The following is a 13312-nucleotide window of genomic DNA, read 5'->3' as shown; positions in this document are numbered from 1 at the left end:
GCGTACAATCTTTGGTTCTATACAATCCCTCACAATCCTTTAGATTTGAAATAGGGCGCCTATTATTAGTGCGCAGCGATGTATGAACGTCGTGTTTTTCTTACCTCTCCAACCTTATCAGCCAGATCAGCTCCACTATCCGCTATCGTTGTTTGAGATAATCACCTGAGACAGTCACACCGAGTACCGTCAACAGTCCCCACCCTCCTCAATCTGTTGGGGAACATCGTACATGTGCACCACTTCTCGACACTTGCTTCGTTTCTTGCCGGCTAAATTGTTTGGTCTTACGGTCTTACTTCGTTTCGTTCCGGCTAAATTGTTTGATCCCATTTTGGTCCCTATCAGTGGGCTTTTGTTTTGTGTAGGGTACATTAAATGTTTGAATCTTGTGTCAAAGATTTGGTCCTTAACAGTGGGCTTTTGTTTTGTGTAGGGTACATAAAATGTTTGAATCTTGTGTCCTAACCTTTGTCCCTAACAGTGGGCTTTTTTTTTGTGTAGGGTACATTAAATGTTTGAATCTTGTGTCCAAACTTTGGTCCCTAACAGTGGGCTTTTGTTTTGTGTAGGGTACATTAAATGTTTGAATCTTGTGTCCAAACTTTGGTCCCGAACAGTGGGCTTTTGTTTTGTGTAGGGTACATAAAATGTTTGAATCTTGTGTCCAAACTTTGGTCCCTAACAGTGGGCTTTTGTTTTGTGTAGGGTACATTAAATGTTTGAATCTTGTGTCCAAACTTTGGTCCCTAACAGTGGGCTTTTGTTTTGTTTAGGGTACATAAAATGTTTGAATCTTGTGTCCAAACTTTGGTCCCTAACAGTGGGCTTTTGTTTTGTGTAGGTTACATTAAATGTTTGAATCTTGTGTCCAAACTTTGGTCCCTAACGGTGGGCTTTTGTTTTGTGTAGGGTACAATAAATGTTTGAATCTTGTGTCCAAACTTTGGTCCTTAACAGTGGGCTTTTGTTTTGTGTAGGTTACATTAAATGTTTGAATCTTGTGTCCAAACTTTGGTCCCTAACAGTGGGCTTTTGTTTTGTGTAGGGTACATAAAATGTTTGAGTCTTGTGTCCTAACTTTGGTCCCTAACAGTGGGCTTTTGTTTTGTGTAGGATGACGACAATAGCCCGGTGTCTAAACTTGACCTGACGTCACGTGTAGCTGCCACTCTACAGACGACACCATCAACTGTGGGGTCCAGTGGTGACCAGACAGTGGCACAGAACACTGGCCAGGACCTGGGTGATGAAACACTTGACAACAGCTGTGATCAAAGCACTTCAGTGGACTCTACTTGCGGGTCATCCTTACCTGAGGATTCTATTTCTGGGTCTTCTCTACATGAGTCTAGTGTCAGCCCCGCAGATGTGCCCAGTGGCCCCACTAACGTGTCACCCCAGGACTATTCCCCAACAACCAAACCCCTGGAGGATTATAAGCACGACTCTGAAGGGTTGATTGCCTGCCTACATGGGATGAGTATAGAGGAGTTGTACAAGAAACTTCAGCAAGTCGACCCAGTCACAGCAGCCAGACTTCACCCTAGGAACAAGCGGAAAGTGGTAAGGTAAGGGTTGACACATCACTCAGGGAGGGGCGGTTACACACCTCTAAGCCTGAGGTGATTGGGGGCAGTTGCATGTAGTTGTTAATGATGTTGTTGTCCCGTGGACAAAATGCTGCAGTGTACAGCAAGCCCAGGCATCACCTGAACTGTTTGATCCCAGTCAGTGCAGTCCTTTAGTAGAGATGAAACTTAGCAAGTGATTGGGAAAAACCCTACAGTCACAGATTGAGAAAACTAAGTTATCTTCAAGTGCAGATGATAGCATTTTGCTGATAATTGTAAGACATTCAATAGCCTGATAGAGTGTGTGCAGGCCAAGGTGATGATTCACTAACTCTGGACTTTGAGTCAGCCATTGGTTGTGACTCTGGTGAGTCAGCCAGTGGTCATGGAGTCAGTCTTTGGGGGTCGTGACTCTGGTGTGTCAGCCAGGGGTTGTGTGAGTCAGTCAGTGGTCGTGACTCTGGTGAGCCAGTCAGTGGTGGTTAAGTCAGTCAGTGGTCGTTGAGTCAGTCAGTAGTCGTGTGAGTCAGTCAGTGGTCGTGTGAGTCAGCCAGTGGTCGTGACTCTGGTGAGTCAGTCAGTGGTCGTGTGTCAGTCAGTGGTCGTGTGAGTCAGCCAGTGGTCGTGTGAGTCAGTCAGTGGTCGTGTGAGTTAGCCAGTGGTCGTGTGAGTCAGCCAGTTGAGTCAGTCAGTGGTCGTGTGAGTCAGTCAGTGGTCGTTGAGTCAGTCAGTAGTCGTGTGAGTCAGTCAGTGGTCGTGTGAGTCAGCCAGTGGTCGTGTGAGTCAGTCAGTGGTCGTGACTCTGGTGAGTCAGTCAGTGGTCGTGTGAGTCAGTCAGTAGTCGTGTGAGTCAGCCAGTGGTCGTGTGAGTCAGTCAGTGGTCGTGACTCTGGTGAGTCAGCCAGTGGTCGTGTGAGTCAGCCAGTGGTCGTGTGAGTCAGCCAGTGGTCGTGTGAGTCAGCCAGTGGTCGTGTGAGTCAGTCAGTGGTCGTGTGAGTCAGTCAGTGGTCTTGTGAGTCAGTCAGTGGTCCTGACTCTGGTGAGTCAGCCAGTGGTCGTGTGAGTCAGCCAGTGGTCGTGTGAGTCAGCCAGTGGTCGTGTGAGTCAGCCAGTGGTCGTGTGAGTCAGTCAGTGGTCGTGTGAGTCAGCCAGTGGTCGTGTGAGTCAGTCAGTGGTCCTGACTCTGGTGAGTCAGCCAGTGGTCGTGTGAGTCAGTCAGTGGTCGTGTGAGTCAGCCAGTGGTCCTGACTCTGGTGAGTCAGCCAGTGGTCCTGACTCTGGTGAGTCAGCCAGTGGTCGTTGAGTCAGACTGTGGTCGTGTGAGTCAGCCAGTGGTCCTGACTCTGGATTCTATCCCCAGGGCTCTTCATGTGTACTACCAAACTGGGCGCACAATGTCGGCCATCTTGAAGGAGCAGCACGCTGGTCAAGAGAACGTCAAGAGTGGACCTCTGCGTTACCCTGACCCCTGCATTATCTGGGTCAAGTGCGCTCAACCAGGTACTTCTCATACCTAGTATGGCTGGTCCTTTGGTGAGGGGGGGGGGGGGGTTAAAGGCTTTTTGAAACTGGTTGTTAGGGTTACCCAGTGGATGTGGGGGTTGGTCCAGTTTAGAGAGTGGAATATGGTTGTATGTACAGTTGTGGGTAAAATACAGAGAGTGGAATATGGTTGTATGTACAGTTGTGGGTAAAATACAGAGAGTGGAGTATGGTTGTATGTACAGTTGTGGGTAAAATACAGAGAGTGGAGTATGGTTGTATGTACAGTTGTGGGTAAAATACAGAGAGTGGAATATGGTTGTATGTACAGTTGTGGGTAAAATACAGAGAGTGGAATATGGTTGTATGTACAGTTGTGGGTAAAATACAGAGAGTGGAATATGGTTGTAGGTACAGTTGTGGGTAAAATACAGAGAGTGGAATATGGTTGTATGTACAGTTGTGGGTAAAATACAGAGAGTGGAGTATGGTTGTATGTACAGTTGTGGGTAAAATACAGAGAGTGGAATATGGTTGTATGTACAGTTGTGGGTAAAATACAGAGAGAGGAATATGGTTGTATGTACAGTTGTGGGTAAAATACAGAGAGAGGAATATGGTTGTATGTACAGTTGTGGGTAAAATACAGAGAGTGGAATATGGTTGTAGGTACAGTTGTGAGTAAAATACAGAGAGTGGAATATGGTTGTATGTACAGTTGTGGGTAAAATACAGAGAGTGGAATATGGTTGTAGGTACAGTTGTGAGTAAAATACAGAGAGTGAAATATGGTTGTATGTACAGTTGTGGGTAAAATACAGAGAGTGGAATATGGTTGTAGGTACAGTTGTGAGTAAAATACAGAGAGTGAAATATGGTTGTATGTACAGTTGTGGGTAAAATACAGAGAGTGGAATATGGTTGTATGTACAGTTGTGGGTAAAATACCCCAATACGACTTGTTTAATCATGGGCCGATGTCAGCATGGGATTGTGATACTGTTTGGACCCTGCTCTTTCCTTCATCTAGTCTTTCTTTTTAGTTGGCTTCTTCTGTATATTCAATGTCAACATATAACAGTTTGTAAACATAACAGTTTGTAAACTTATAACAGTTTGTAAACGTATAACAGTTTATAAAGATATAAGATAAAGAAACCAACCCCAGCAAATCTTGAAGATGTGGCTGCTCGACCATAAGGACTTGTGTAAGCCAGTTTGGCGTTAGAATAAAGACTTTGCTAAAAATAACTCACTGATAGCTACAAATAGTTTTATGTTTTTGTTTCCTGTGCTAATCAGGTCATGATATCTGGAGGATCGCGCCGCCATTAGAATGTAGGTTCAATAACAGACGTTCATTCACACGACTGAAGTGGGGGGGGGGGGGGGGGTGGCTGCCTGGTCATCTCGTGATCAATATTGTAGACCAGACAAGGGAGTGTCCGAATACAAACGGCCCTGATGTATGGTCAGTTATTAATTGCTGGTTCAACTTCCGGGGCAACCACTTTTAACCTTTTTAAACTTCCGTGTCAGTTAATGAGCAGTCGCGTGCTAATGGTGAAATGAGCTTTCTAGCTCCACATTAGCGCGGAGGTGTCGATGTAGTGAACCAGATGTGGCTTTGTCTAGTCCACAAATAAACACATGTATCAATGAAGCCCCGACTAGACAGCGCTGCAGTGGTCGACGGTGTGCGGACTTTGATGGGCCGAACCAAGCCACATAATCCCACCTGTCTGATTGCGACACAAGACGTTTATTTAGCTCGCGAATAACAAGTGTCTCCTTCACCTTGACCCGGGCGTTCACATAGTTTCAAATAAAAACAAGTTCAAACAAAGATTAGACGATGTTTCGCCTGCATGACCAAAGTGTTGACACCATACGGACGGTTGTAAACACAAGTCATCTAGACCATAACAAAAACATACACATCTAGCAGTACAAGCGGGCTGGGTGTGTTTGAGACGTGGACTAAACATACTTGTTGGTAAACCACGATACGGCCTCGATAAGTTCGTGTCAAATGCCATCGTGGGATACTTTAATGGCTCTCGTTGTATTAGTCGTGTTAATAGCTGTTGTGTCATTAAGGTTAATAGACCATCCTTCATCACGGAGATTATGTTGGAGGGGGCATTATGACCGGGGCTGGGCTATTCACGCAGGCTGTCCCACGGGCTAGACGCAGGCTATCCCACGGGCTAGACGCAGGCTATCCCACGGGCTAGACGCAGGCTATCCCACGGGCTAGACGCAGGCTGTCCCACGGGTTATCCCACAGGCTAGACTTCCTAACTGCTGGACAACCACAAGTTGTAATAACTGACTATCAGGAATAATCTCTTTCTGTTGTCACGTGATTACCCGTCTTATCATCCCATCGTCACAATTACACGTTTAGACCTAGTCGAATTCAGGTTCTGACCAAAAGGATGGGGATTCCTACAAAAACCCATTTTAGGACTTTATGGCCTACAGACAGTTACCCTAGTCATCTCAACTGAATTCGTATTATTGATGCATGAACACATAAAGTATTTGTATTACGTGATTTTACCCAACGACTGTTTACAAATATTGGCGACCTTTATGTAGCGTTCTACATTTGATGGTTGAAGTAGGCCAGACAGGTGTTCTTAGATGCAAAACATGACTGGTCCTGATGTTATAAATAGCCGTCACGTAAGGAATCTGTGACCACCCGAGCGGAACCTGGGCACAAAGAACCAAAACTGTACCAAGGTTATGTCTAGACCCGTTCCCGATCTACAGGACCTGCTCTTTGTTGGGGCTTCTTAGTGCATCAGTCTATATCTTGCTCTTTGTTAGGGCTACAACTGTAGCTATTTGTCTACAGTTAGGGCTACAACTGTTGCTATTTGTCTACATTATCTTGTGTAGGTCTTTACAGATAGAGCGAAAAAATTAGATTTATTGTTGAACTTTAAATGAAACATTTATGCAAACCTTCATCAAACTATCGACGTCGTCTTACTGGTGTAGATAAAATATTGCGGTTTTCCTTCCAAGCAGTCTTGAGTTCTTGTAAGTTCACGACCATCTTAACACGGCAACAGTCGTACTATTCTGACCACCGTGGAAGTATTCAATATCGGAGAGGGGTGGGGGGGGGGGGGGGGGCTCTCAACCACCCCACCCCCCTTCATCTTCAAACCTTAAGCATCCTGACGAGCCATCACTCATCAATCACTCTGTGTCCACGGGACCAGCTTGAAGGGTTTAGTACTGACCAGCGAGCATCACTCGGGTTGGGGGGGGGGGGGTGTTAGCATGTAACAGGGCATTGTACAGTGGCCCACATTAAAAAGCGTTTGGCTGGTCTAGTCCAAGTGGTCTGAACCGTGGTCATCACGTGACTGTCCGGCGGGAAAGTTTATGGCTCATTAAGCAGCGAGCGGTCTTTAAACACCGAGATGGCTACATACAACTTGAAAGTGGTCAGAGCCTGGTACGTGGGGTTTGATGGCCGCACAGGTTGTGTGAGGTACAGCGTTAGGCTTGTAGTGGTCAGACATCAAGGTTGTAGTGGTCAGGCTTGTAGTGGTCAAATGTTATGCTTGTAGTGGTCAGAGCCTGGTACGTGGGGTTTGATGGCCGTACAGGTTGTGTGAGGTACAGCGTCATGCTTGTAGTGGTCAGACATCAAGGTTGTAGTGGTCAGGCTTGTAGTGGTCAGACATCAAGGTTGTAGTGGTCAGGCTTGTAGTGGTCAGAGCCTGGTACGTGGGGTTTGATGGCCGCACAGGTTGTGTGAGGTTCAGCGTCAGGCTTGTAGTGGTCAGACATCAAGGTTGTAGTGGTCAGACTTGTAGTGGTCAAATATTATGCTTGTAGTGGTCAGGCTTGTGGTGAACGGAAAAAAGTCACAGGAAAAAAAACAGAAAAAAAGTCAGTTTTTGCTAGGAAAAAAGTCACAGAAAAAAAGTCACAATGGAAAAAATTTTATCGGAGAAAAAGACAGAAATAAAGTCACAGAAAAAAGTCACAAAATTTTTTTTCAGAAATCTTTTGATTTATTTCTTGGAAATTATAAAATTTTGTATGTTTATTATTGTGGGTTGTATTTTTTGATAGCATATATTATTTATAGGCGTTAAACGCATTATGGTTTATAACAATTGTAAGTAAAAATGCTCTATAAAATACTTATATATGAAATTTCATCAACGTAGCTGTAACGGTACTCAAGTTATCGTGTTTACACACAGACAGACACACAGACAGACACACAGACATATGGACAAGGTTGCAAAATTATGTTTTTCCGTATCAGTGAGTTGTAAAACGTCGAGATTTGTAAAAATCTCGATTTTTTTTTTGCACGATTACAAGACTTTCTCTATACTTGGTATATACGAGCAAGTAAAAACCGCAATGATAAGCGTGGACTTTGGAGCATTCTATTAAATGCTATTAATCTATGTTTAACATAATTACAATCTACATACTTCATACTAAATATTTTTAGATGAATTATAAAAATTCCCATGCGTATACAACCTACAAACATTACATTACATTTAATTAATCCTAAGTTAATTTGCACTCTCTTAATATATAATTCATAAAAGTATTAACAAATTCCATGCAAATATATATTTGTGACTTTTTTTCCTGTGACTTTTTTTCCTACATCAGACGTGTAGTGGTCAGACATCAAGATTCTAATGGTCATATGTTGTGCTTGTACTTGTAGTGATCAAATGTTTGGCTTGTAGTGGTCAATATTGTAGAATAAAAACTGACTAGCCAAGGGGGTGTCCGAATACAAACCGCCCTAATGTGTGGTCAAACAGCTAGTTTTTGTCTTGACCACCAAATTTTTGTAGTGACCACCTATGTCTATTAACGAAGCCCGCGGGTCATACTTGCTTTGGTCTAGTCGAAAGAGCTGCTATTCACAGGTGCGGCGTGGCGGTTTGACTAACATCGCTTATCAGCAACGCTTTGATATTTTCTGATATATTCAGCATCCAACACTTCTTAACGTAACACCTGGGCACATGGGGAGGGGGGGGGGGGAGAAGTAGCACTTAACTAGCAGGTCCTTTATTTGTGTCCGATTTAATCTCCCCCCCGGCCACATCGTCACCCACAAATTTAAACCATACTCTCCCCCCCCCCCCCCCCCCTCGGCCACATCGTCACCCACAAATTTAAACCATTCTCTCCCCCCCCCCCCTCGGCCACATCGTCACCCACAAATTTAAACCATTCCTCCCCCCCCCCCCTCCCCCCAATCCTGTGGTTTTAATTTGATTCCTGCAACGTTTTTCTCTTATTCACGGGCTCCAGGTGATGGAATGTGGTGTTGTGTCCAGCGGTGTTGGGGGCCACAACAATTGTCCACATCTCCATCACGGGGAGGGTGTCCAGTGGTTGCTAGTGTTGACCTCCTTGTCTGACCAGTGGGTGGGGAGGGGGGGGTGCTACTCATCTGGGGCTGCTCTATGGTCTACAACAATAACTCCGTTTTTATGTCCCAAACTTGTCGATAGCTGTGGTCAGCTGCAGTTGGACGGGACTTGTGTGACATTCCATGGCTTTTTGTGGCTGTGTACACGGGTGGTATCTCACAATAGTGGCTGTGTATACGGAGGGGGGGGGGGGGGGGTTGTAACAGTAGATGTCGTAATAAAACTTTATAGCTGCTAAAATAAAACGTGCTTAGTCACAATAAACATGTATGTTCTAAAATAAAACATGTTTTTGTCACAATAAAACATGTATGTGCTAAAATAAAACGTGTTTTTGTCATAATAAAACAAGTATGTGCTAAAATAAAACGTGTTTTTGTCACAATAAAACATGTTTGTGCTAAAATTAAACATCTTTTTGTCACAATAAAACATGTTTGTGCTAAAATAACACTTGTGTTTTTGTCACAATAAAACATGTTTGTGCTAAAATAAAACATGTTTTTGTCACAATAAAACATGTTTGTGCTAAAATAAAACATGTTTTTGTCACAATAAAACATGTTTGTGCTAAAATAAAACATGTTTTTGTCACAATAAAACATGTTTGTGCTAAAATAACACGTGTTTTTGTCACAATAAAACATGTTTGTGCTAAAATAAAACATGTTTTTGTCTTTAGAACTGAACCTGAGGCTAGACAACCGTGTGGACGATATGATCAGCAGGGGACTGATCCAAGAACTGGAGACTTTTGAGCAGGAGGTCAAGAGGTTAGAGGAGCAGGACAAGCACAGGTAGTCTTGGTGTAACAGTCATGTAATACATTTTATATCAGGCTGGTACTTGTGATATAATACATTTTATATCAGGCTGGTACTTGTGATATAATACATTTTATATCAGGCTGGTACTTGTGATATAATACATTTTATATCAGGCTGGTACTTGTGATATAATACATTTTATATCAGGCTGGTACTTGTGATATAATACATTTTATATCAGGCTGGTACTTGTGATATAATACATTTGATATCAGGTCAATACTGGTACTTATTTAGGATAAGGCATACAGCCAATGCTACAGCATTGTCTCCATCCTGTCTTGTGTCTGTCTTGTCTGATGTCTGTCCTGTCTCCAGCCTGTCTTATGTCTGTCTTGTCTCATGTCTTTCCTGTCTCCAGCCTGTCTTATGTCTGTCTTGTCTCATGTCTTTCCTGTCTCCAGCCTGTCTTGTGTCTGTCTTGTCTCATGTCTTTCCTGTCTCCAGCCTGTCTTGTGTCTGTCTTGCTTGTCTCATGTCTGTCCTGTCTCCAGCCTGTCTTGTGTCTGTCTTGCTTGTCTCATGTCTGTCCTGTCTCCAGCCTGTCTTGTGTCTGTCTTGTCTGATGTCTTTCCTGTCTCCAGCCTGTCTTGTGTTTGTCTTGTCTCATGTCTTTCCTGTCTCCAGCCTGTCTTGTGTTTGTCTTGTCTCATGTATTTCCTGTCTTGTGTCTGTCTTGTCTCATGTCTGTCCTGTCTCCAGCCTGTCTTGTGTTTGTCTTGTCTCATGTCTTTCCTGTCTCCAGCCTGTCTTGTGTTTGTCTTGTCTCATGTCTTTCCTGTCTCCAGCCTGTCTTGTGTTTGTCTTGTCTCATGTATTTCCTGTCTTGTGTCTGTCTTGTCTCATGTCTGTCCTGTCTCCAGCCTGTCTTATGTCTGTCTTGTCTCATGTCTTTCCTGTCTCCAGCCTGTCTTGTGTCTGTCTTGCTTGTCTCATGTCTGTCCTGTCTCCAGCCTGTCTTGTGTTTGTCTTGTCTCATGTCTTTCCTGTCTTGTGTCTGTCTTGTCTCATGTCTGTCCTGTCTCCAGCCTGTCTTGTGTCTGTCTTGCTTGTCTCATGTCTGTCCTGTCTCCAGCCTGTCTTGTGTTTGTCTTGTCTCATGTCTGTCCTGTCTCCAGCCTGTCTTGTGTTTGTCTTGTCTCATGTCTTTCCTGTCTTGTGTCTGTCTTGTCTCATGTCTTTCCTGTCTCCAGCCTGTCTTGTGTCTGTCTTGTCTGATGTCTGTCCTGTCTTCAGCCTGTCTTGTGTCTGTCTTGTCTCATGTCTGTCCTGTCTCCAGCCTGTCTTGTGTCTGTCTTGTCTCATGTCTTTCCTGTCTCCAGCCTGTCTTATGTCTGTCTTGTCTCATGTCTTTCCTGTCTCCAGCCTGTCTTGTGTCTGTCTTGTCTCATGTCTTTCCTGTCTCCAGCCTGTCTTGTGTCTGTCTTGCTTGTCTCATGTCTGTCCTGTCTCCAGCCTGTCTTGTGTCTGTCTTGCTTGTCTCATGTCTTTCCTGTCTCCAGCCTGTCTTGTGTCTGTCTTGTCTGATGTCTGTCCTGTCTTCAGCCTGTCTTGTGTCTGTCTTGTCTCATGTCTGTCCTGTCTCCAGCCTGTCTTGTGTCTGTCTTGTCTGATGTCTTTCCTGTCTCCAGCCTGTCTTGTGTTTGTCTTGTCTCATGTCTTTCCTGTCTCCAGCCTGTCTTGTGTTTGTCTTGTCTCATGTATTTCCTGTCTTGTGTCTGTCTTGTCTCATGTCTCTCCTGTCTCCAGCCTGTCTTGTGTCTGTCTTGTCTGATGTCTTTCCTGTCTCCAGCCTGTCTTGTGTTTGTCTTGTCTCATGTCTGTCCTGTCTCCAGCCTGTCTTGTGTTTGTCTTGTCTCATGTATTTCCTGTCTTGTGTCTGTCTTGTCTCATGTCTGTCCTGTCTCCAGCCTGTCTTATGTCTGTCTTGTCTCATGTCTTTCCTGTCTCCAGCCTGTCTTGTGTCTGTCTTGCTTGTCTCATGTCTGTCCTGTCTCCAGCCTGTCTTGTGTTTGTCTTGTCTCATGTCTTTCCTGTCTCCAGCCTGTCTTGTGTTTGTCTTGTCTCATGTCTTTCCTGTCTTGTGTCTGTCTTGTCTCATGTCTGTCCTGTCTCCAGCCTGTCTTGTGTTTGTCTTGTCTCATGTCTTTCCTGTCTTGTGTCTGTCTTGTCTCATGTCTGTCCTGTCTCCAGCCTGTCTTGTGTTTGTCTTGTCTCATGTATTTCCTGTCTTGTGTCTGTCTTGTCTGATGTCTGTCCTGTCTCCAGCCTGTCTTGTGTCTGTCTTGTCTCATGTCTGTCCTGTCTCCAGCCTGTCTTGTGTCTGTCTTGTCTCATGTCTTTCCTGTCTCCAGCCTGTCTTGTGTCTGTCATGTCTCATGTCTTTCCTGTCTCCAGCCTGTCTTATGTCTGTCATGTCTCATGTCTTTCCTGTCTCCAGCCTGTCTGTCATACCCTGCCATACCTCACCCATCCCTGTCAAACAGCCAGCATCTGTTATCGACCTGTCAGTGAAGACTCTCGAATACTCACCCACTAGTCACGTGACGAGGGAAGTAAGCTCTGAATGTAGGTCAACACTGTACTCTGTCGATAGAAGACAATGGAGCTGTGGGTCTCCCAAACGTGACCTGCTCAACCTTGTTGAGACAACCAGTTGTCTCTGCATGCACCCTGATACCACTGTGTGTCTCCCCCCCCCCACACACACACACCTCCGGCTGTGTTTAGGTTCCATTGTGGGCAAAGTTGCCTTTTCGACAGTAGTCGAAGGGAACTAACCCAAATAAATGCAACAAATCCTTGATTTATCTCAACACATCGGTGCTAGAGGGGGGGGGGGTGTTGTGACTATCACCAAACCTCTGCCGATGTTATTTGTTGTTTTACATGAGAGCCATTGTCTTATTGACAGGGACACAGGCCACGAGTACAGCCACGGTATACTGCAGATGATTGGCTTCAAGGAGTTTGACCAATACCTACACCAGTCACCCCAGGAGAGGGCTACTGAACAGGGGAGAAAACTTTTTCAACAAGGTTTCAACAGTATTTTTTTTCAATGCTACTAAAAAGGAATGGTTTTCACTAGTTGAATATATTTGTTTTCACTTTTTGTTACTCATTAATGTCAATTAATTTTTTTTACTAATAGACTTATTGTCAATTATTTATTTTACCAGTAGACTTATTGTCAAGTATTTTTTCTACAGGAGTTGTTGATTTAAAACTGACCACAAGGCGTTATGCCAGACAACAGATCAAGTGGATCAAGAACAGATTCTGTGGACGTATGTTTTTACCTGTAGTCCAGGGGGGTTCTACTGTCCAGACAATCAGTTAGAACACTGAGACCAACTTTTTTTAAACCACCAAAACAGACTTGTCCTTACGTCCTGCCTGTTTACTCATCTAGGTCCTGGTCCTAACGTCCCACCTGTTTACTCAGTGGATACCACAGATTTAAGCCAGTGGAACACCATAGTACAGCAAGCAAAAGAAGTTGTCCATTCTTTCTGTCTGGTCAGTTTGTGAACTTTTTTTGTGTAGGCCCACTCACATGATTTGGCTTGTCAATTTTTGACAGAATTTTAGTGATTGTTCTTTTGTATGTGTGTAAATAATTCCATTGAATAAAAGAATTTTAGTGATTGTTCTTTTGTATGTGTGTAAATAATTCCATTGTATAAAAGAATTTTTTTAAGAGAATGGATGGCTTAACCATTAAAGGGAAACAATTCGTCTCTGTAATACCGATTAAATATTCTTGAATTGTCTCCCCTGGTTTAGACAGGAATTTTTTTTGTTGTATTAAGGCTGCTGATGTTATGATGCTTGTTTACCTTTATACTTGTAGGGCCAGCCACCTGAACAACAGCCTGAACCTGTCCTTACTAACGTCAATCAACTAGCCCCCAACATTTGTGATCTCTGTGGTGGGATGCAGTTCTTCTATCAGAAAGAATGGACAGGTCAGTGTCGG

At 44.1% G+C, this 13312-nt stretch overlaps 1 protein-coding gene across 2 annotated transcripts in view; it reads left to right on the top strand.

Annotated features, from left to right (window-relative positions):
• The window catches only part of LOC131940547 (tRNA dimethylallyltransferase), a 39588-nt gene that overhangs the window by 26039 nt on the left and 237 nt on the right, over window positions 1-13312 (top strand). For both annotated transcript variants that reach the window (XM_059299214.1, XM_059299215.1), the window contains exons 4-10: window positions 1117-1571; window positions 2935-3074; window positions 9186-9300; window positions 12245-12369; window positions 12543-12620; window positions 12746-12852; window positions 13187-13301. In XM_059299214.1, the coding sequence (XP_059155197.1) occupies window positions 1117-1571; window positions 2935-3074; window positions 9186-9300; window positions 12245-12369; window positions 12543-12620; window positions 12746-12852; window positions 13187-13301 (1135 nt within the window). The remainder of the gene's footprint in view (window positions 1-1116; window positions 1572-2934; window positions 3075-9185; window positions 9301-12244; window positions 12370-12542; window positions 12621-12745; window positions 12853-13186; window positions 13302-13312) is intronic.

Source organism: Physella acuta, unplaced genomic scaffold (genome assembly GCF_028476545.2).
Source record: "Physella acuta isolate Inbredline_101_S28 unplaced genomic scaffold, ASM2847654v3 ptg000322l, whole genome shotgun sequence".
NCBI lineage: Eukaryota > Metazoa > Mollusca > Gastropoda > Physidae > Physella > Physella acuta.
The sequence above is the reverse complement of the archived record's forward strand: the minus strand, read 5'-3'. Positions and strand labels throughout refer to the sequence as shown.